Source organism: Rhinichthys klamathensis, unplaced genomic scaffold, assembly GCF_029890125.1.
Source record: "Rhinichthys klamathensis goyatoka isolate OS25496 unplaced genomic scaffold, OSU_Roscu_1.1 h1tg000196l_1, whole genome shotgun sequence".
Taxonomy (NCBI): Eukaryota; Metazoa; Chordata; class Actinopteri; order Cypriniformes; family Leuciscidae; genus Rhinichthys; species Rhinichthys klamathensis.
The window spans coordinates 8,245,786-8,270,221 of NW_026606722.1; the positions used below are offsets into that span (position 1 = coordinate 8,245,786).

The 24,436-nt window shown below is 37.3% G+C and overlaps 1 protein-coding gene across 1 annotated transcript in view; it reads left to right on the top strand.

Moving 5' to 3' along the window:
* Nucleotides 1–24,436, top strand: part of disp1 (dispatched homolog 1 (Drosophila)) — a 102,524-nt gene that overhangs the window by 66,480 nt on the left and 11,608 nt on the right. The window contains exons 3-5 of the mRNA XM_056262809.1: nucleotides 16,939–16,968; nucleotides 19,886–20,009; nucleotides 21,679–21,806. Of these exons, the coding sequence (XP_056118784.1) occupies nucleotides 16,939–16,968; nucleotides 19,886–20,009; nucleotides 21,679–21,806 (282 nt within the window). The remainder of the gene's footprint in view (nucleotides 1–16,938; nucleotides 16,969–19,885; nucleotides 20,010–21,678; nucleotides 21,807–24,436) is intronic.

Here is a 24,436-nt window from a genome sequence, read left to right on the forward strand (position 1 = left end):
CTAAGCTACGTCATTGCTTACAGGTTGAATGATTCTCATTGGCTAAGAAACATGAAAGCCTAAACAATTTAACACATGTGAGGAGATAGGGGTGCCTATCGCCATTAGTAAAGATAGTTGTCGTCCACTCATTGGATTTAGGCCTGTGGTGGCCTCGCAGGTTAGAGAAGGGCGCCGGGGTGTCTGGTCCGACCGTCCAGAACCTACATAGAATGTCATACACACACACACACAAATAACAGACACTAGCAAATAACAGCTCCCATCAAGGCTGAAGAGAGTCTGAGCTCCTTATTATCAGTTAAGTATACCAAAACATACTGCTAAAACATTCACTCGTTTGGGAGAAAAACAGATCACTGGTATTTACTCCCAAGGAAGGAAATATACTGGAAAGAATACATTTTAATACAACAATTAAAGTTTGATAGTAACGCTCAATATAGCTTGACCATATGTCCAGCGAAGAATCATATGTGCCCACGCTGCCTTTAGGACCCTCTAACCTTTCTACTGATCCCAGAGAAAGAGACAAACGGCCTTGTGGGTTACGTGGCCTTCGTGTCCTGCGTGTACTAGGTGCAATCTCAAAGTAAGATTGGAATGCACCTAAAAGAAACTGGTTACTTGCATCCATGCATTTAAGAAAATATAATTTCACAAGCACAAGAATATAAAAATTATTATGTGATAATGAATATATTTGATTATTGATTTTTATAAAGGAAGTATATAACCATTCAAAATGATATATGATTATATATGTATTTGAAGAGGCAAGGGATTTTGACCAACCCTTCAGTCCCCCGTTTTAGACCAATGTGGGGTCCAATACCGCCACGTCTGGTCTAACCAGTGAGGTCACTACGGAAGGGAGGAGTGGTGACGCATGCTCCCCTGACGGGTCACACTTGTCTCTTCACCTCGTCATGGACATGCTGGATACTAAAAATTCCAGTCCCCATTAAGAGGCTCTCCCACCTTCCACTCCACAACAGGACATCAATGTCATTCTTCCTCAGTTTATCAGTCAGGTTAAAATTTTTATAAAACACATAACTGATTACGAAACAAGTACATATTTTTTCTTTGGAAGCCAGGCTAAATAAGCAAGCACTATTGCTGTATTCCTACTAGCATGGGCTAGATCCACAGTCACTACTCATCCTAAATAAAGACATTGTCTATAATCATGAATACCAGAATATATGCACTAGTTTTTTTATTTTTTTATAAAATTATGATTTCCAAATCCTTTTATTATAAACAAAGTTGGATGGTTAATCCATTATTTTCACTACCCCTTTTATAGACCCTTTAGGTTTAAAACACAATGGTTGTCTAACTAAAAATAAACAACAAACAATAAAATATTAATAATTAAGACCCATAATAATCGAAGCACTTTAAGTCTTTACTGAAATCATCCTTCAGTTTACGGTCACATAGCATGTACCATTTTAATTGTATAACATCTTATACCCTTTTTTGTTTGTTTCAAAAATAGAAATAAAATAAAACAAATTCACATCATCATTTCAGTCATTATTTTACCACTAAAATATAGGATCGTTCCCCATTCTGCTTAATAAAGCTTTTGTTCATTCCTTATCCTTATATCACTTGAATCCCTGTCAATCATACAATGTCTAACCCTAACCTTTTTCATACCATTTAAACTTAATTTGACTTCCATAAATCCTATCAGAAATTGTATTTTCATTACATACATTTTTTTTCTACTATATTTCTTCCATCTTGCCCTAAATGCCAGTTCCTTCTGCATCCGAGTCTCTCACCACTGTCAGCCTAGTGACACTTAAAGTTCCCTCGTTAGGGGAATCATGGTATTTTATTAATTCTTCAATACTCTTGTTTTCTTATCATTAACTTCAACTTTATTTTTCATTATAACTACTTCTCACAGTATTTGTCTCAGTTCCACTTATCTTTACAGTTTTACAGAAACCAAAATATTATGTTACTCAGATCTCAGCCCACAGCCATATAGCTGCTTTCTCTTTTTACCTTTATTAAATTGTAGTTTTCTTAGACATCTAATGTCATACATACATTTAAGGGATTGAGAAATAAAACCTTTTCTTTTTAGAAGTTATATTCACTCCTTCTTTGTTCGCCCTCCGGCCTTTCAATAAAATTGAGGGAGCTCACTCTGGATAATTTGGATAGTGACTTAGCCAATGTGCCACTTTGTCTCTCTGCCGTCAAGTCTATATATATATATATTTTTTTTCCCTACGTTTAACCTTATGATCCCACCTAGTTGTCTATTTAAATTTAGACCCTCAGTTGAATTTAGACAAGAGTTTTACCCCAGAATGGACGGCAATCTTCTTTACAATTCCAATTTATATAAAATACTAATCCAGAGAGTAATTCAGTTCAATATCATAAATGACAAAAGCATTCATAATTACCAATAGCAGACAGAGCTGGAAAACCACTCCAATTAAAGCTCGTCCCATGTTCTGCATTGTCTTTTCATCAGATTGACTTAGAATTATCAACTTTTCTAAAGTTGGTCATTTCACTTAACCCATCTGTAATGATAAAACACTAATTCCAGAGGTTAATGACACAATATCCTCAAAATCAGGAAATAATAGTACCCCAAACTAACACATACAAGACATAAAGTGCTGTCACCATCACACGCACTCATACTAGACACACATATGTTAACTGTTCATTTTCAATGTTCACTTTTCTTTATATTATTGCTAAAAGATTTAAATTTTAAATAAGATTTTAAACTTCCCATTTTCCGGTAGCTTCTACCTAATTTTACATGGTCTCCCAACCAGTTTCAAAGCATGTCTTGTTCATTATTCATTAGAATTTAACAAGGTCAGCTGGGTTGTTTTGTTTCATTATCATTATTTTGCTTCAGCTTGCTCTAGCAGGCCAATAATGGAAAGACAGACACAGTTACCATCCCTTCCTCTGCTCAAGCAGTCTCTCTCACTATAAATAAATAATCTTTTTCAACAGCCTTCTAAGGCTGTAACTTAGACATAATGTAATATTAAATTAATTACAATAACCTTTGACCATTCACCTTGTTATCCAGACTTTTCTCAAATCTACAAAAACTGTCTTCATCTTTAGCCACCACCATGTCTAACAACCTTCAGGAGTTAAAACTATGTCATAGACCTATTAGTTCAAAATCATCACTATGATTTTCCTTGCCCATAAGGCAAACCAGTACATAAAAAGTTTTGCTACTGTCTCCACAACAACTAATGGGAATCACTTCATGGCCTCAGCTGGCTCTTGAAAGCCCATTTCTGTTAGCCCTTTATCTATAATCTCCATCAGGGTGTTTTCCCCTGGCATATTTGCAGACGCTTGTCACAATAAAAAAAACAAGCCATACAATGAATGCGGTTTCTGGTGATTGGTATTAGAGGAACATCACGTTTCTGGGTCAGACTGTCTGTAACTCCTCACAGCTCATCCGCCCTAACGATAAAGGATGCTGCTGGCCTCACAGTCATCCGCTCCACTCTCATACCTTTCTCACATAAACACCTCCATCTTGAGATGCCCAGTGACTTTACGTGATCCACTCTGGCTTGGGTTGCCCCCTGTCTGGCCAATAGAAGGTCTTACCCGTCATTGAGTAGCCACTCGTGCCCACTGGTGACCGCTCTTTCCCATCACAGGCTGTTTGCTTCAACAGAACTCAGCTGTTTTCTAGAGCTTAGGAAAGGCACGTTCAAGAGTCACCAGAGCCATTCGGATTGCCTAATAGTGTTCACATAGGGAGACAGGTCAGAACAACAGTATTTAATCACTTAAATCCATTAACTATCTTAAAAGCAGCAACCTAGCTACTTGGATTATACTCAGTGAATTCAGATCACAACCGTACATTCAGTGTACATTTCCGTCGGCCCCTCCCCCGTTTCATGGTGGGGACTAAGATCAGACAAAGAAGTTACGGGTCCTAAATTAACCTAATCAAAATGTCATCTCTATCTGTATTATTATTTTAAATACTTCTTTAAAGTCATTCAGTTTTATTTTTAAAACATCTCTGTGTCTATGATCCTTCAACTGAAACACTGTGCTTTACACATTATCACAGATACCAGCTTTTAGCTGACTCATTGAATGAGAGAGACTCTGAGACTCTATTGGATGGTACACTGCTCTCTCATATACTTCTAACATCAAACATTTATCTATCATCTTTTAACTCTATCCCAGCTTAAGGCATCTTTGCCAGAAATTACATACGGTTTCAAATAAACATATTATTTATATTTGTCTTTTGCCCACACATCAGGAAATTTAGGCATTACAAATTTCCACTCAGATTGAGTCTGTTGCACTGGCAGTTTCAGCCACAGCACATATCAGATTCAGATAAGCAAACTGTTTCATTACAGCCAATAACAAACTTATCTTTTGAAAGCAAAACATCAGCTTCTAGTTCTTTCATGGTCAACTTTTCAAGCTGTTTGTTTAATCAGCATTTAGCAACTGTTAATCCAGTACTGCTTTTGCTTATTTGTTCTTACATAAAAATAATTATTTTAGTTCTCAATAACGTTTCACATTTCTCAATCTCAATTTTAGTTGTCAAGTTCTCAATTACCATAACTTAATATTTGACTTAAGTTTTCTCTTGGAGTTTATCAATCTCCAATTAGGATTCACACTAAGTTTGAGGCAAGCACTCTCTGCTTGTGATACTTTTGCAGTTATTGTAAATCATCTGTGAGATTAGTCTCTCTATATCATCTAAAATCTTTTTAAAAATTTTAATTGCAACACAATCATCCTTTAAGTTACTTTGATATATTCTGCAACTCACATTTGTTGGAGTCATTAATTTTACATCAACTTATAAAAATTACTATTATAGATCTTTTCTTCAAAAGGATTCACTTTAAGACTTCAATCTTTTGACCTTGTTTTATCTCTTGTTCTTTCTCAGACGACAACTTTAATATCGTCATTTAAACACTGATCTACTTTCAAACTCACATTATTACCAGAAACGTGTTGTCATTCTATCACATTTTTAAACACCTTCTCGGTGGGAATTTAGAGTTACGTATTAAATGGTCCTGATGACCACCATTAAAACACTCTCTGTCATCTGGTGAATTTGTTTCAGCCTCAACTACAGTATCACACCCTTGAAGCAGTGTGTCCCATTCAGGAATGCAAACAGAGCTACTGATTAAGCAGTTCTCTGTATTCTTTTACAGTCCACCAGTGGCTGATTTAATCATAATAACCCAATCATAATCTTCATCATTATTATTGGCAGAACATTAATTTTCATAAGCTGCAAAATATTGTTTTCACAAAGTGTCTGTTTAACTTTAGTCGCTTGTCCAGGGAAATTATCCCTGACCCAGAATTTCTTTCACTTGCTTCTTGTAATCATCGTAAGCAATACGAGGCTAAACATTTTAATTTTTCAGTTTCTTTGTTTGTTTGTAGCCAGTCAAGTTTTTTAAATTTCCAATCAGAATCAAAATCCTGACTACCATTTACTTAATCATTTCTGCAAATTTATTTAAAGTGAGGGCTTTAGAGCACAGCTGCTTACAGCGTTTGCTTTTCCTGACTCACTATTTGTTTCAGGACTCTTCAGGTTACTGATTAAGTTATTACATTTTTCTGCCATATCTTAATCATGGTTCATACTCACCTGAAGTTATTGCAGAAATGGAGGCGGCGATCTTTGAACAACACAGCTTGGCTTCTGCGTGATGAAACTGCAAAGTATACTCCAAAATCACAGTTACATATACTGGTCCATGCCAATTTGGGTCACAACTTTTTTTAAATATTTCTCTCGGAATTGTTCCTGATGCATCCCTGGCAAACAACCCTATTATTGTTAGTATCCCTAACTGCCTGATTCACTTCACTAAGTTCGGGGATCCCCTATCTGAGGTGGAAGAGATTGAGCAGGTTTACGGTGCCACTGGACCTCTAGCCCAGGGACGTGCTCTGCTGGGGTGGTGCTACACCAGTAATGCCCAGCGGGGCCCCCACAGAGCACGCTTCGCTTGCGCTGTCTGCTGCCGTTACCCTTAACGACGCTCTCAGCGACTTCTTATACTGTCAGCAGTATAATTAACTTACTCCTTCACTCGCCTCATCGGAGTGAAGCTTCACTCGCCTCATCGGAGTGAAGCTCTCCCGCTCTCCTTCAAAATCTCCTCCAGTCAGACAGCCCTAACAATTAACAAAAGCTTACTACCTTGTTTGTTGATTTGCCAGGGGTGTCACCGAGAATAATTGCCAGCGCATCCTCCACCATAACTGTAAGGGGTGTACAGTCAAAGACCCAGAACCAGATATGAAGAATGAAGACCCGGAGTCAGAATTATAAAAAATTAAAGAAAAGTTTTACTGAAGATAGTTTGCATTTTCCATCAGCAGAAGTCAGCTTCAAGACTCACACAGGAGTTCGTAGGCCGCCCCACCTACAGTTACAAAGATCACAGCAGTTATACCATTTCCAAGGTCTAAGCTACGTCATTGCTTACAGGTTGAATGATTCTCATTGGCTAAGAAACATGAAAGCCTAAACAATTTAACACATGTGAGGAGATAGGGGTGCCTATCGCCATTAGTAAAGATAGTTGTCGTCCACTCATTGGATTTAGGCCTGTGGTGGCCTCGCAGGTTAGAGAAGGGCGCCGGGGTGTCTGGTCCGACCGTCCAGAACCTACATAGAATGTCATACACACACACACACAAATAACAGACACTAGCAAATAACAGCTCCCATCAAGGCTGAAGAGAGTCTGAGCTCCTTATTATCAGTTAAGTATACCAAAACATACTGCTAAAACATTCACTCGTTTGGGAGAAAAACAGATCACTGGTATTTACTCCCAAGGAAGGAAATATACTGGAAAGAATACATTTTAATACAACAATTAAAGTTTGATAGTAACGCTCAATATAGCTTGACCATATGTCCAGCGAAGAATCATATGTGCCCACGCTGCCTTTAGGACCCTCTAACCTTTCTACTGATCCCAGAGAAAGAGACAAACGGCCTTGTGGGTTACGTGGCCTTCGTGTCCTGCGTGTACTAGGTGCAATCTCAAAGTAAGATTGGAATGCACCTAAAAGAAACTGGTTACTTGCATCCATGCATTTAAGAAAATATAATTTCACAAGCACAAGAATATAAAAATTATTATGTGATAATGAATATATTTGATTATTGATTTTTATAAAGGAAGTATATAACCATTCAAAATGATATATGATTATATATGTATTTGAAGAGGCAAGGGATTTTGACCAACCCTTCAACACACATTACAAACACATATAGTCACATTATCCAAAAAAGATGTTAAGTCCTGTTAAAGGCCCGTTCACACCAAGGACGATAACTATTAAAGTCCCCCTGTAGTCAATAATTGTATTCCTTAAAACTCATCTTTAATCACTAAAATTACATATTTAAATGTTGTTTCCTTGAGAGAATTTTCTTCATGCCTTAAAATATCTTGAATGTAACTCGACACCCGTGCCTCATTTAGTATACGCGGTTCTATGAATATGCTAATGAGCCCCGCCTCCACTCACTCACTCAGCTCAGAGATCCACTGGTTGACGATCACACGTTGATCTGATTGGTTACAAGCTCGTTTGTGACGTCAGAAACACCAGCGATTTCAAACCGTGTTTTTGAGACTGTCTTTGGTTCACTGCAGTTTTAAGCAGAAAATACTCCGCAATGCTGTCGACTTATGAATTTACTCATGGTTTGTCTTAATGCATATTAAAAACAACATTAAAGACATATAAACAACACTAAAAGCTGGATTTTCACCACAGGGAGACTATACTATAAAGATATAGTTCTAAAAATAGTTCTAAATATAAAAGAATAGCAGAGTTCACACCACAACTATATCGATAACCACACGGAGAAACAATATAGTTAAAATCACTTTCAGAACAATTTCTTTCTCGCTGATCAATGATAAAAGCCATGACAGCCAATCAGAATCCACCAGACATTTTCAGAACTAGTTTTTTTAAGAATTTCATTTAAATTTTCTCTCTTTTTTCTTTTTTTCTTTGGAGCACGATTTGGGTGAAAATCTGATGTTTTTATGATTTAAAAATTGCTATTTTAAAAAGTGATAAAACAAACAAACAGGTTTGCTTGTTAGTATGGCTGCAAAATTTGTCCCAAAATTTTGTGATTTATATATCAAAACTATATGATGATGATAATTTATATAATTAGAAATATATCTAATTATAAGAAAGTTATAATTGTAATTATTATTGTGTTATTATTAAAATATATTTTTATACTACTACTACTACTACTAAAGTCAAATTTACAGTATTTTTAAATTACAGATTGTTTCAAAGCAGCTTCCCATTAATAATACTAAATATATAAAAAAAATAAGATATATTACTAATTGTAATATTCCACTGTAAATAAAAAAAATGGCTATTTAAGAAAATATAAGAATTTTATTTTAAAATTGTGATACTAATATTATTGGGAGTATTCATTTTTAACTTTAAACCATCAAGCTTTTATTTTGACAGAAAACTTCTCTTTACAAATTTGGGACGATGCACATTTATAAGTGTCCCAAACTCAAATGCAAAGATAAGTTTGTCTGGAGCAAAATCTATAGTGAACCGGGACGCTGAACACACACACAACGGATCATGAGATGCTCACGTGTAAAAGAACACAGTGCCGTGCTTCACTGTGAAACATATATTTATTTAATTAAACTGCTGCCTTTGCCATTATTTAATTGCACTTATACCATGGTCTGGGTGAATACTCGATTCTGATTGGCTGCAGGGTGTCCATTAAAAAGTGACAGAGGACACCTAGTAAAGGAGTTCTGGTGAAACTGACTGTTTACCGTTCGAAGTAAATAAATAAATGCGCTGGCTACATCAGCTGTGAGTAACCATAGCAACAGGCAGTCAAAGTATCCGTTTACAATTTATTGTATCAAAACAAACATCTAGTTAGCCGTTATACTATGCCTACCTGTGTGTTTTAATTATAGGTTAAAAAAAACGAAAGTGTAACGTCCATGGCTAGACAAGCCTAACTTACATGAAAAAAAACACGTTAACTTTCTGGCTCGTAAGTTAGCTAAACTGAAGGGCTCTCCGAGCTGAGCGGACTATAAATATCTCCGGTTGCTCAATAAACCGTCAGGCGTAACCAGGGAAACCAAGTTATTGTTTGTAAAAACTTTAGATTTCGGTTGTAAAACTAATTAAAATATAAACTAATGTTTTAAAAATGTGTTATTTGGCAAGTGACCATGGTATAAGCGGGTTAATGCCCGACGAGGTGTCCGTTGTCAGGTATTAATGGACTTCGGCGGAGGCATTGCGCGTCAGACGGTTTAACCCTTACTTAACCATGTCAAGATTTCAGTTTCATTTCCATTAAATGTTCCAGTTCCAGAATTTTCCATAGAAATCCGTCTTGAAATCTCTCAAAGTTTCGCTATCTTGCCGAGTTTTCCTGTCCCATTCACACTCAAAACCTTCTTTCTACCTCGAATCGCACACCCTCTTCTAAGTAGAGCTTGTGACGTCGTTGTTTTCCCCGAGTGATGTGTTGCTAAGACTCATGGGAAATACACCAGTACTGTCTGGCCTTGCGTCTTGGGTCGTGAACTTCTTTCTTAGATCCTGTGGCCTGAAAAAAAAAAAACAACCTGAATTTAGTGAGAGAATCGAGCCCAAGCCTTTGAAATCTCAATCAAGCTTTGGTAAAAGTGATATTTTGCAGGATTGCCTGTCTGATGTTTTGCTGAAGCTGAATCTGGATACGCAAACAAAGAACTCTGCCTGCGGTGCGCTTGCTAAATGAGTTTGGCCCATGTCTAGACATGCTTGATATTAAAGCAGAGTCTATGTTGCTATTCACACACTCTGAGTTGGATGAAATGATTCTTGAGGCTTTAAATAGGACCTATTATCCTCTTTATTTTCAAAGTCTTGATGTTGTTTTTGAGCTCTACTAGAACAGGTTTTCATGCTTGAATCTGTTCACATTTTCCTCATATTCTCCATTGTTGCGGCTCCTCTCTTCCCAGTCTGTCAGTAACGCTCTGTTTAGTTCCTGTCTCTATGAAGCCCCTCCTTCTGAAAAGCACACTGTGCTCTGATTGGTCGGCTGGATTAGTGTGTTGTGATTGGTCGAGTGTTTCGAGTGTGTTTGGGAAATGTCCCGCTCTTACCATAACCGCCAGTTTAACACACTACTATCTAACTCAACCAGGCCCCGCCCCTTTATTCTGCGTATGAATTATTTAAATGAGGAATATTGTGACGTGTTTATTCCCGGAAGAAACTCAAGACTACAATGGAGGCGTTTCAGGAGTTCAGAAAATCCTAGTGTGCTGTTTTATTCCTGTATTGAGAAGTGGTTTTGGTAATCTGTATTAAGTCTTAAGTAATATATTTTTTTTTTACAGTTCCGTTTTTATAAATAGTGGAATAGAATAGTGTAATTCGATTCCAAAAGGCAATTCTTTTCAATGAATTCAAAACATACAGTGATCATGAGCCATTTCTTTTAAAGGGGTCATATAATGATACATGCACTTTTACAAGTTGATTGTACTGAAATGTGTGTTGGCAGTGCCTGTACACAACCATCATAAAATGATTAAAATCCATCCAGTGTTTTTGTTTTAATCTCCTTATATGTTTTCCCCTGCCTCAAATCAAGCCGTTCGACCGTGTGACGTCACACTCTCGGAAGCCCCTCCCATGATTGTTGATTGACAGCAGTGTTTCAACACAGACCCACCCTCGCTCGTGAGCGAGCTGTCAATCATAGTCTGCGCGGACCGGCGCGGTCATTGTTGATATGCTTGAGCACTGTCTATGAGCAGAATGGCGTCTAAGCGATTGTGGTGTTCTGTTCTTGGGTGTAATAACGAACACAGCAGTCATTTTAATGTTCCTAAATCCGAACCGCTGAAGACGCAGTGGCTGAGTTTTGTTTTCGAAGGGAATATTCCACACGAGCAACGTCAATGCTCTCATGTTTGCGCGAATCATTTCTCACCAGACTGCTTTATAAACGAGGGTCAGTATGAGCTGGTTTTGCTAAGAAGCTGCTCATGAAAAAAGGATCGGTACCAGCTATTCGTGTTCCTGCTGAACCTCTAGAACAACTGAAGTGAGTGTAACGTTTTATTAAACTTTATATTAATATTTATATTAATCTTTGCAAATCGCTAGCTGCACGCTTCACAATGAATGCGTCTAAGGTTTACACTCAGGGTATTACGGCATGTTTTCTATGTATGATGTTCTCAATATAATTCATAATCCCACGTTTATACTGAACAACGCGTTATGGTTATTGTGTTATTGTGTTACAAACGGTGTATGCGCAGAACAGAGAGGCGGGGAGAGCAAAGCTCATTATCATTTAAAGTCATATGCACTGAAACGGCGTGCTGAAAACAGAGCTGTTTTTGACCAAGTAAAATAAGTGTTTTCTTACAATACTAATGAGAATTTGTAATTAAAGTATATTACAAACTTTTAATTTAGACCCTAAAGAATCATACTAGCTTGTACAAAAATGGCATTATATGACACATTTAAGTAAATCAAACACATACTGCTTAGTGTTGCATTGTATTTAAAAGGATAGTTCACCCCAAAAATGAAAATACTGTTATTATTTGCTCTACCTCATGTTGTTCCAAACCTGTATGAGTTTCTTTCTTCTGCTTAACAGAAAAGAAGATATTTTGAAGAATGTCTTTAACCAAACAGTTGATGGACCCCATTGACTTCCATAGTATTTGTCTATCAGCGCATCAGCGAATAAATGGCACATTTTTGTGTGGTTAAAATTGTTTTTAAAACACAAACTCTAGAAAAAAAGTGCAACAATCCCTTATTTTAGCCAACTTCAAGGACATCTCAGACAATGTTGACTTTGAGTTGAAACCTCTACAGTTAGCCTAGATGAACATCATACATTTTTGGTTTGATTTTGGTTTCAGACACTTTTATCCAAAGTGACTTGCATTGCATTCAAGGTATACATTTGATCTATTGATTCATGCGTTCCCTGAATATCAAACTCATGATTATGGCAATTTTTCAACCATTTCTTCATCAAAAGCACTAAAGAACCGTTATCGTAATTAAGAACTGGAATCAGAATCGATAAATTCCTTATGATTCATATATTTGTGTGTTCATATTTAACTGATTAAAATCTTACATTTGATAATATGATGGTTTGTTCAAATATGAGCAATTAGTTAGTCATTATTGCCTTAGCGATATCACACTAATAAACAGAGCTTAACGTTTACATCAACAGACATGTATTAGAGGTGCTATAGTTAACCAAAGCTAAATCGTTAATTAACAAAGTATCTTTTACACTTGAGTTTAGTACTTTATTTGGGAATTTTGGTACATTTTGATGCATTTTGCCCATTTTAAGTTAAACATAAGTTGCAAGAAATGTGTTAATCAGGTTATTTCACAATGCATGGTATTATTCAAAGCGTGTTTTATTGTGCGTTCTGTATTTTGGCGCCTCAGCTTTCGAATACTTGCAGTAGGAGGCCAGTAGATAATGAAGATGTTTCTTGGACAGCTTGTAACTGTTTGCCACAGTGTTGAAATCCAGCCTGGAGTCCATATATCCACATGTGTCAAAGCAGAGAATGTGGAGATATCAGGCGTTGACCTCTAGACCTCGTGGATTGAGCCTTCTCCATTTCTGCACACGTGTGCACATCATTCACATGTGTGCGTTGTGGTTTGTTCTCAGCTGTTGCTATGATTATAGTTTCAGCCATGCCAAATAAAGCTGAATTTCAGCCTGAAGATTATTCTGATTTGCAGTGTTTTATATACTTAATGCTGCATGTTAACCGTTATGATATATGCAGTATATGCATGTTTTTGAACAGTCTCTTCTGCTCACCAAGGCTGTTTATTTTTTATTATTTTTTTTATATATATTTTTTTATAGTGTAATTCATTCCTGTGATCAAAGCTGTATTTTCAGCATCATTACTCCAGTCTTCAGTGTCACATGATCCTTCAGAAATCACTCTAATATGATGATTTGATGGTCAAGAAACATTTCCTTTAAGAACGAAAGAAAGATAGAGCGACACAGCATTTATTTTTCTTTCCTTTGATTGTGCAAGAACTTTCAGTAAACAATTGAAACCTGAATGAAGATCCGAGTCAATTCTTTACCCGAAAAAAAACACAAAACATTATTGTTGCTACACTGTCACCTTTGATCAATTTAATAATGCATCATTGCTGAATAAAAGTGCTAATTTCTTTAAAATATATAAAAATCTTACTGACCCCAAACATTTTTTAATGGTAGTGTCTAGATGGCATACATACGTAATTATATCTAAATATTTGCTAATATTAAGTACATATCTAAATATTTCAGTACTTTTTAGGGGTTTCTCTTAACCCTCTGGTGCTCTTCTGTTTTGTTTTTTATTTCAATGAAATAAATTTACCATATTTTAGAGAGAATGATCCCGAGGACACGAGTCCAGTAATTCTGCTAATGGAACAGCGCGTTCTTGAAAGCGCCACTCAGCTCGCTCTGCTACTCTGGTTATCTCTGTATGTACATTTTAGGCAACAATAAAACAAAATATGTTATAAAAACACCACTCTGCTTCTTTTCGATTTCATTTACATACATTTTAAACATTATAAGCACACAAATGTGGTTCAGGCAACGCATATCCTATTGATTATATTTACTGCATGTATGTAGCCTATATTTATAACAAAACTATAAAACACAACCCTGCCTCTTTTCGTTTAAATGTAAAAATATTAAACATATTCCAGGCAATATGTGCATTGGTACAAATGTTGCAATAAACAACATTACAGATGGTCTTGTAATAAATAAAAAAAAGACAAAACTCAACCCTATCTCTTTTTGTTAAATTTCAGTTTTATCAATAATAGCCATTATAAAAGTATAAGTAAAAGGTACAAAAAGCTATACAGTAAAGCTTTAATAACATAAAGCAAACAATTCAGTCAAATATACAAATTCAGCGCTCAAATATATGAAACGTCACTTAGCCTTCTGCCAAAACTATTGGCCAGGGAACGAATTATAGATTCACGAGACCAAAGATCGCCTGTTAGGTCTATACAAGACAAATTATATCTCATGTTTAACCACTACAGACAGAGGCGTCAGAGTCAGCGGCAAACATCAGAACGACTAGCCGAGGAAAGGCTGTTCCAGGCCGGGGTACTTGAGCGCCGAGCACCCGGTGATTGCTTGGAATGGATCTCACAGATTTGAGCTTTAAAAAACTACATTCTCGCCTGAAAAACTCTTAAAACTACATTTCGTGACACAATAACAGTAGTATTATATTTCAACTGTATATTAAAAAATGGCGCTTTAATGCACCCGCAAGTGACGATACTCTGTCAACCAATCAACATTCTGCAGTGAGTCTAGCTCCACCTTTTAGTACCGTACCACTGTGCTAGGTACCCCAACGGAAGGGTACCCAAAACGGTACGGTTCGGCTTTTTGGTACCATTCACAACTTTTAACAGTGGAAACGCAAATAATTGCATACCGAACTGTACCGTACCGTACCGCTCAGTGGAAACGAGCTATTAAACAGTCATAAATCTTGAAAGTTTGGTCTCTTTTTAAAGACGACACTTGGCAAAAAGTTTAAAAAGAAGTGAACCCAAAAAAAAGTTAAAGAATTTTACATTTATTGTTATAAAACAAATGCTGTTTTAAATTTTTATATGAAAAATATATTTTCTAAAACTGCGAGAAAAGCAAAGCCATAATCTAAACAAGCAGTGTTTTAAATTTGAGGTTGATATCTCAAAGAATGAGCTTTCAGTCAGATTGTGTTTGGCCGCAGTACCGAACGCTTTCACTAGGTAAAATTTGCTTCCCATTAATTTCCAATGTAAGTAAGTAAATTTAATGTATAAAGCAAATTTACACACAGCATAAAACTGACCAAAGTGCTGTACAGTGAATAACTAAAAAGACAAATAATACAAAACACATGCACTAATTTTTGACTGCGAGGAGCACAAGTGTGACTTTTTTAAATACATTTTAAAACCTTTTCTTTTTGTGTGTGTTCACATATCAAGTGCCAAAGTGTCATACCATTCTGATGAAGTAAAAAATTCGAGAAAAAATTTTTTTTGTCAAAATTGGCCGAAGAGCACTAGAAGGTTCCCGACTGAGAAGGTCCGACTGTAGATCATCAAGTGTGCATGTACTGGACTGAACTTGAATGTTTTTTTGTTGTTTTCTCTTTCAGGCCTCCACACTATTTTCCATCTTCCTCCTTTGACCTCTGACCTTCACTCCCTCCGCAATCATTTCACCCCGTCACCACACTGTTGTTTGACCCACTGCCTCGTATTTTCGAGGTTAATTAACCTTTTTAGCAGTAAACATTTCTCCACAAAACCAGGCTGTTGTGATGTTATAGAAAAGTACTATTCAACCTAATCAAATGAACTTCACTTATTTTTTTTTTTTTATTATTCAGGACAGTGCACATTAATGAACAATCTAACATTTCTGTACAGACTGTAAATGAGCCAGGTAATAGCATAAATGCACATTTTCACCTGTAGTCCAAAAACATATAAAATAATGCAACACAATAGAATATGACAATATCAAGCAAGAAACACATTAGCACACCTTCAGGCAGAATACATTGTATCAATAAAATTAGTCAAAATGAGGACATAACCGGAGGAAATTTTTCTGGCTAACCAGAGAACAAAAGTTGCACACGTCCAAATGTGTTTTGGGGGGGGAGACAGACACTCCCAAATAGCTTTCAAGAACTGTTACACTCCAGTGTAATAATCCGTCCCGATATCTCATAAACGTTATTCCACTTTGGACCATCTCTCATTCACGCCCTTGAATTCCTCAGTCCGTGGCCCAAACATGGAGCGTTCGCTGATAGCGCACCTTATAAATCACTGCATTGGTTTTTCCCCTTGTCCTCGCTACGTTTGCACAGGAAGCGGAGGAAATCTGGTCCTCGTTATTTACTCTTGGCTTTGGTTATTTGATTATGGTCTGTCTGCATGTACTTCTCTCTGATTGCACGGAGAAGGACACGTACCTCTCCGTTTTTTTTTTTGTAAAGCCTAATGGGACTCACCTTGAGCCGAATATGCAGATGCTTCAAAGTCTGAGTGCTTGCAACATCTGGTTGTTGTATTAACGTGTCCGTTGAACTTTCAAAGGGATTTACGGCTGCTCTAGAAGTCGCCCTGTGGTGAAAAATTCTTGCCAATGGCTTTTGTTCATATGTGCCTCCCAGTGCCATAGCAACCACTAATTATAGCATTCCTTGGATTCCCTTTTAAGACGACGAGGAAGAAAATTACAGCCACCTCTTGGCCCTGTGACCCCACTGCTCACTATGTAATATAGCAATATTGGTTGCCTTCAAAGATGTCCTGCCTTATGATTTGTTATTAGTGGTGTTTGTTTAGGCAGGCTCCATTACCGTATTATTTTTGCTCAGTATTAAATATAAATAGTATTAAAAAGCATGCAACTCATCCCGCATCTGTATATTACATATATGCATGAAGGTTGTATATGTGTGTGCATGCTGATGCCATTTTGGTCCTCTAATATGAACATCCATGATGGTTTTGATTCAAAGAAAGCGGCAAGAAGAAACTTGGAGACTGCTGTGATTTCCCTACAGGAATGTGTATGTGGTCTAGAGATCTCTCTGTTCAAACACTGTCATGAAAAAACATGTCTCTCCACGCAGGTAGTTTTAATCCACTGTTTGGCTCTTAAATCTAATTGATTTATGCTTTTTTACTTGTGTCTTTCAGCCCTCCGAGGCCTTTTCGGTTTCCCAAAAGGTAAGCTCACTGTTGAACTCGTTTTTTTTATTTATGAGATTTTAATAATTTAGTAAAAACAAAAAAATGTGCAAGAAAATTATCAGTTATTTTAAATTATTTTATTTTATTACTTTGTTTTGCATGTATTTAAGTGCTAATGTATATGGAAGTTTGTTTCCGCCATTGAATAAAAAATTTAAAAGGTTATTGCGACTATTTTTCACAATTCTGACTTTTTTTCTCGCAATTGAGTTTACATCTCGTAATTCAGATTTTTTTATTCTCCAGAATTGGGCTTTATAAATCGCAATTGCGAGTTTATATCTCAACATTCTGCGAAATAAAAGTCAGAATTGCGAGGTAAAAAGTCAGAATTGCAAGATATAAACTCACAATTGCAAGAAAAAAGTCAGCATTGTGAGATATAAAGCCCAATTTTGAGAAAAAGTCAAAATTGCAAGAAATAAACTCACAATTGCCAGAAAAAAAGTCAGAATTGTGAGATATAAAGCCCAATTTTGAGAAAAAAAAGTCAGAATTGCGTGAAAAAATTAGTCAGAATTGCGAGATATAAACTCGCAATTGCCAGAAAAAAGTCAGAATTGTGAGATATAAAGCCCAATTTTGAGAAAAAAGTCCGAATTGCGGGAAAAAAGTCAGTATTGTGAGATATAAACTCACAATTGCCAGAAAAAAGTCAGAATTTTGAGAAAAAAAGTCAGAATTGCGAGATATAAACTCACAATTGCAAAAAAAAAGTCAGAATTGTGAGATATAAAGGCCAATTTTGAGAAAAAAAAGGTCAGAATTGCGGGAAAAAAGTCAGTATTGTGAGATATAAACTCGCAATTGCCAGAAAAAATTCAGAATTGTGAGGATAAAAGTCAGTATTTTGAGATATAAACACGCAATTGCCAGAAAAATTTCAGAATTGCCAGAAAAAGGTCATAATTGCGAGATATAAACACGCAATTGCCAGAAAAAGTCAGAATTGTGAGAAAAAAGTCAGTATTGTGAGATATAAACTCACAATTGCCAGAAAAAAGTCAGAATTGTAAGATTTAAAGCCCAATTTTTAGGGAAAAAAGTCAGAATTGTGGCAAAAAAGTCAGAATTGCGAGATATAAACTCACAATTGCAATAAAAAAGTCAGAATTGTGATATAAACTCGCAATTGCCAGAAAAAAGTCAGAATTGCAAGATATAAGCTCACAATTCCAAGAAAAAAGTCATAATTGTAAGATATACACTCACCGGCCACTTTATTAGGTACACCTGTCCAACTGCTCGTTAACACTTAATTTCTAAGCAGCCAATCACATGGCGGCAACTCAGTGCATTTAGGCATGTAGACATGGTCAAGACAATCTCCTGCAGTTCAAACCGAGCATCAGTATGGGGAAGAAAGGTGATTTGAGTGACTTTGAACGTGGCATGATTGTTGGTGCCAGAAGGGCTGGTCCGAGTATTTCAGAAACTGCTAATCTACTGGGATTTTCACGCACAACCATCTCTAGGGTTTACAGAGAAGGGTCCGAAAAAGAAAAAACATCCAGTGAGCGGCAGTTCTGTGGGCGGAAATGCCTTGTTGATGCCAGAGGTCAGAGGAGAATGGCCAGACTGGTTCGAGCTGATAGAAGGGCAACAGTGACTGAAATAACCACTCGTTACAACCGAGGTATGCAGCAAAGCATTTGTGAAGCCACAACACGCACAACCTTGAGGCGGATGGGCTACAACAGCAGAAGACTCCACCGGGTACCACTCATCTCCACTACAAATAGAAAAAAGAGGCTACAATTTGCAAGAGCTCACCAAAATTGAACAGCTGAAGACTGGAAAAATGTTGCCTGGTCTGATGAGTCTCGATTTCTGTTGAGACATTCAGATGTTAGAGTCAGAATTTGGCGTAAACAGAATGAGAACATGGAACCATCATGCCTTGTTACCACTGTGCAGGCTGGTGGTGGTGGTGTAATGGTGTGGGGGATGTTTTCCTGGCACACTTTAGGCCCTTAGTGCCAATTGGGCATCGTTTAAATGCCATGGCCTACCTGAGCATTGTTTCTGACCATGTCCATCCCTTTATGGCCACCATGTACCCATCCTCTGATGGCTACTTCCACCATGTCACAAAGCTCTAATCATTTCAAATTGGTTTCTTGAACATGACAATGAGTTCACTGTACTAAAATGGCCTCCACAGTCACCAGATCTCAACCCAATAGAGCATCTTTGGGATGTGGTGGAACGGGAGATTCGCATCATGGATGTGCAGCCGACAAATCTGCGGCAACTGTGTGATGCCATCATGTCAATATGGACCAAACTCCCTGAGGAATGCTTCCAGCACCTTGTTGAATCTATGCCACGAAGAATTGAGGCAGTTCTGAAGGCAAAAGGGGGTCCAACCCGTTACTAGCATGGGGTACCTAATAAAGTGGCCGGTGAGTGTATACTCGCAATTGCCAGAAAAGTGAGCATTGTGAGATATACAGGCCAACTTTGAGAAAAAAAGTCAGAATTGCGGGGGAAAAGTCAGTATTGTGAGATATAAACTCACAATTGCCAGAAAAAAGTCAGAATTGTGAGGAAAAAAGTCAGTATTGTGAGATATAAAGCCCAATTTTGAGAAAAATAAGTCAGAATTGCCAGATATAAACTCACAATTGTAAGAAAAGTCAGAATTGTGAGATATAAAGGCCAATTTTGAGAAAAAAAAGTCAGACTCGCAATTGTGAGTTTATATTCTGTAATTCCGACTTTATAACCTCACAATTCTGACTTTAAAGCCTCACAATTCTGAGAAAAGTTAGAATTGTGAGATAAAAAGTCGCAATTATCTTTTAAATAGTTTTTTTTTTTTCGTGGCGGAAACAGGCTTCCATAGTAATGTGCATTAAATGCTTGATAAATGAATCTTTCTCAATTGCAGTTATGCAGAGCTCATTGCTGATTGGCCGGTGGTGGTGTTGGGGGTGTGCACCGTTCTCATCGTGGTTTGCGCTCTGGTCGGTATTCTCGTGCCTGACCTGCCTGACTTCTCAAATCCTCTGCAGGTGAGCGTGAGGAACAGGAAAAAGCCACATAGATCTCGATATTCTTAGATCGGTTTAAGGCCTCATTCATGTGTAAATAAATCTGATATGAATCAGATACATGCATTTGCGTCTGCCATGTAAGTGGACAGATCGGATATTCCCGTTATTGAAAAAGCGACGGTGACGAATGATGTCAACTCAGGTGGACACCAACCGCGATCACATGACCAGGCTGCAATACGGGCTCTCCTCTTGTTTACTCCGCCTTATACCATGGTCTGGGTGAATACTCGATTTTGATTGGCTGCAGGGTGTCCATTAAAAAGTGACAGAGGACCCCTAGTAAAGGAGTTCTGGTGAAACTGACTGTTTACCGTTCGAAATTAATAAATAAATGCGCTGGCTACATCAGCTGTGAGTAACCATAGCAACAGGCAGTCAAAGTATCCGTTTACAATTTATTGTATCAAAACAAACATCTAGTTAGCCGTATACTATGCCTACCTGTGTGTTTTAATTATAGGTTAAAAGAAACGAAAGTGTAACGCCCATGGCTAGACAAGCCTAACTTACATGAAAAAAAAATACGTTAACTTTCTGGCTCGTAAGTTAGCTAAACTGAAGGGCTCTCCGAGCTGAGCGGACTATAAATATCTCCGGTTGCTCAATAAACCGTCAGGCGTAACCAGGGAAACCAAGTTATTGTTTGTAAAAACTTTAGATTTCGATTGTAAAACTAATTAAAATATAAACTAATGGTTTAAAAATGTGTTATTTGGCAAGTGACTATGGTATAAGCGGGTTGATGCCCGACGAGGTGTCCGTTGTCAGGTATTAATGGACTTCGGCGAGGCAACCGTTCATGCGCGTCGTCCATTAATACCTGACAATGGACACCTCGTCGGGCATTAACCCTTACTTAAGAGACCAATGTTTTGACCTTTAAAGATATTATATATAAGTTAGATATAAGTTTTCATTTCGTCTGCGTCCATTTCAAATCGCACCGTTTTTTACTTCCTTTTCGGCTGCAGTTTTTTCCGGGTCAGTACGTCTACCTTGGGTTGTCAGATAATGGGGCACTTTTAAAAGATGATGTAAGCTGGTCGTAAAATCTGATATAGTCAATAAATCAAAATTGGGTATCAAGACCTTCAGTGTAACTGCGGCCTAATTAGCACTTCTCTAATGGCACGTTTTGACTGTGTTCAGCATCTATTTTGTGCGCACAACGTGAATAAGTTACAACAATTAAACATGTCAGCTGTGTAGACACTAGCTTTGGATTGACAATATTAATTTCTCGATTTTAATCGGTATTGATATGGTTTCTTAAAATCCCCCTTGTAGTCAATCATTTTTTCTTTGATCACCAAAATATCATATTTAAGCGTTTTCGGTGCATCACAAATTTTTTGTGTTCTTTATAGTACCGGTATATAGACAATTTTCAAAAACGTAGCATGCTGCAATGCTTCTTCACAATATTCTGTCCAATTTTGCCATCGTTTGTGCTTTTTGTAACTTTTATTTTATGAACTGTTAATGAAAATTAATTGACATCCCTGCTCTTATTGTTGTTATTAAACCCTACATGGATCAAATCCTGGTGGAAAAATGTCCTGCCTGAAATGTCTACAGAAGTACGGCAGTCTGAGTGAAGATTTGTTGTCATTTGTCTTATTAGGGATTTGAACCGAGGGGCACTGCAATAGGCCAGCGACTTGTAACATGGAACAACATGGTGAAAAACACGGGATACAAGGCGACGCTGGCCAACTACCCCTTCAAATACGCAGATGAGCAGGCCAAAAGGTAACAGAGTCCACTTCTTTCTTATCTGATAACCATATTTTCCTTCGTATTCATCAGATGAATGATGTGAGGATTAGAACTCAGGCCAGGATTGGTTGAAATAGTTACGGGATTGCAGTGTGTACAGGATTTTGGTTTTGTGGTAGAGGGACATGGCCTGACTTCGTCATACTCATATTCTATCAGAATGTGAGTCTGATACTGCTCCATAGGGCTGTGATTATGAGGCGTGTCTTAACCGAACCAGGAAAAAAAAAAACTCTGCACTCTATTGGAAAGACCTACAACCAATCAGAGCAACGCAGTAAGTGACGTATGTTGAGCTACGCATAGTTGTCAACTAGGGGTGGAACGGTACATGTATTCGTATTGAACCGAAGCGGTACGGGCGTCACGGTTCGGTGCACGAATTTACACGGAGAATACACGGTATAAAAATGTATGTAATGCGGAACTACTGTTAGATACGCGGGTTCTTTAGGGACACATAATCTGTACCATCGGCTTAGCTCTGAACGCGCGTTCAAGCGTCCTATTCGCTTTAGACTAGCGTCGAACTAGACGCGAGTCACGCGATAGACGCGAATTTGACGCTCTATTCGCGTTTGGTGTGACCACATAATGAACAGGCTGCGATGTCAAGATTGCAATGCTGGAGTGTAGGGCTGTGTATCACCAACAATGTCACGATACGATACGTATCACGATACTAAAGCCACGATACGATATGGATCACGATATGGATCAATTTGGAATTTAAATTTCTTTTGAGCTGAGTTTAGTAACAGTAATATCTGCTTATTGAATAACCAGTGTTATAACAGTTGTGATAACTAAAAAAAATGAGTTAAATGAATAAAAAAGCTTAGAATGGCTCTTCCTTCTGCTTTTAAAGTCTGCCTCAACAACTGAAATGACAATTATAGTGACACTGAAGCATGTCTACACTGCTCAATGACTAAACAAAACTTAAAACATTCCATAAAAGCAATAACGGTAACAACTTAAATTTAACTTAGTTTTCTCAAACTCTTTTAAACACCTAGTATTTAACAGGTCTTAAGTGTTGGAATGTGCACCAAACAAAGTAATTTCTTCTACGTTGAAATCATTTTAAAAGATTACGTTTTCAAATTTTTATGCAGAAAACAACAATTGATCGACATGCTCAGGGTTAAGAGAGTGACAGCAGAATATCTCGCTTAACTTCATCATACAACCGGGGAATTGCCGTTTCTGTAAAAACCTTTATGCTTATTTAAGACATAACCAACTGTGTTTAGAGGATACTTACCAAGAACGAAATTTTTGATATCATTTTGCGTGTTTTAGTCTGTTAAAGCGATATAGCCTAATCTCGCGAGCTGTATGTGAGGCGGCTTTACTCTATGTATGCACGCAGAGAAAACCAACTCTCAGAGAGCGCGCAAGTACTGAATAGTTTAAAATCGTTTGAATGTTTAAACTGGTAAGACTTAAAGACATGCAAATGGTAAACTTTAGTCACGATGGCCCGATTATGCAAGTGAATATTCCGTCATGTCCCGACTCCTAACCGTGAGCGTGTAGTTTCACCGGCTGCAGCGCTGGACGCTTGCCCGAGACGAGAGAGAGAAGACGCAGCACTGCATTGAACTCACGCTGATTGTGAAATTGCGTCTCACAGAAAGTTTTAAAATGACTGATTTGATTTTATAATCTGTGTGGATTCATTTACTAATACTACAACCTACATGCTAAAGTGAATCAATGTTTCCTGGAATTTCCCGCATTATAAACTGCGGGAATTATTCAAATTATGCGCAATCCCGCGCCGAAATTGGAGCCCTGAATTGGCTACATTCAAAACCACAAAAGTATCGATACGGCAGCTGCTGTATCGATACGCGTATCGCCAGGAGTTCATGACGATATATCGTTGTATCGATATTCTGAGCACAGCCCTACTGGAGTGTGTGTGTATGTGTGCGCGAGAGAGAGAGATAGAGGCGCGGGCGCGATCGAACTGTGTGTGTGTGTGAGAGAGAGAGAAAGAGAAAGAGAGGCGGGCGCAATCGAACAGTGGAAACATAAAAAACATACTCCGTCATTTTGTTCATACAGATCATTAAACCTGCAAAGTGTTTATTTATATTTGTGTACACTCGCAATAAAACACAACATTGTGCTTTTGTCACAAGCTGTAAACTCTTGTCAACTGTCACCCAACCAAAAACACACACACACACACACTGTTTTAAAAGCAAAACATATTTATCCAACTCCATTTCAAAACAGTCTGTAGTGTGGGTCCCATCTTTTGGACATTCATCGCATTGGTTTTCATTTCTTGTCCTCGGAGCACTAATCTTACACATTCTACATTGATTAAAAAAGAAAATCGAATGTGTTTTTAATGGTAGTATTATTTTACAGAAATCAATTATTTATAATTCAGATGAGAATAATGTTACATTGTTAATTAATAATGTTAATTAAAATTAAGGAAAACAAATATATTGATCTGAAATATAGCAAATTAATTTTAAATTAATTCAGGTACAATTACCAAACATATCGCAAGGTCTTTTTGTCTTTTTATTAATTTAATTAATAAACTAATTATATTAAACTATTGTCAGTGCACTACA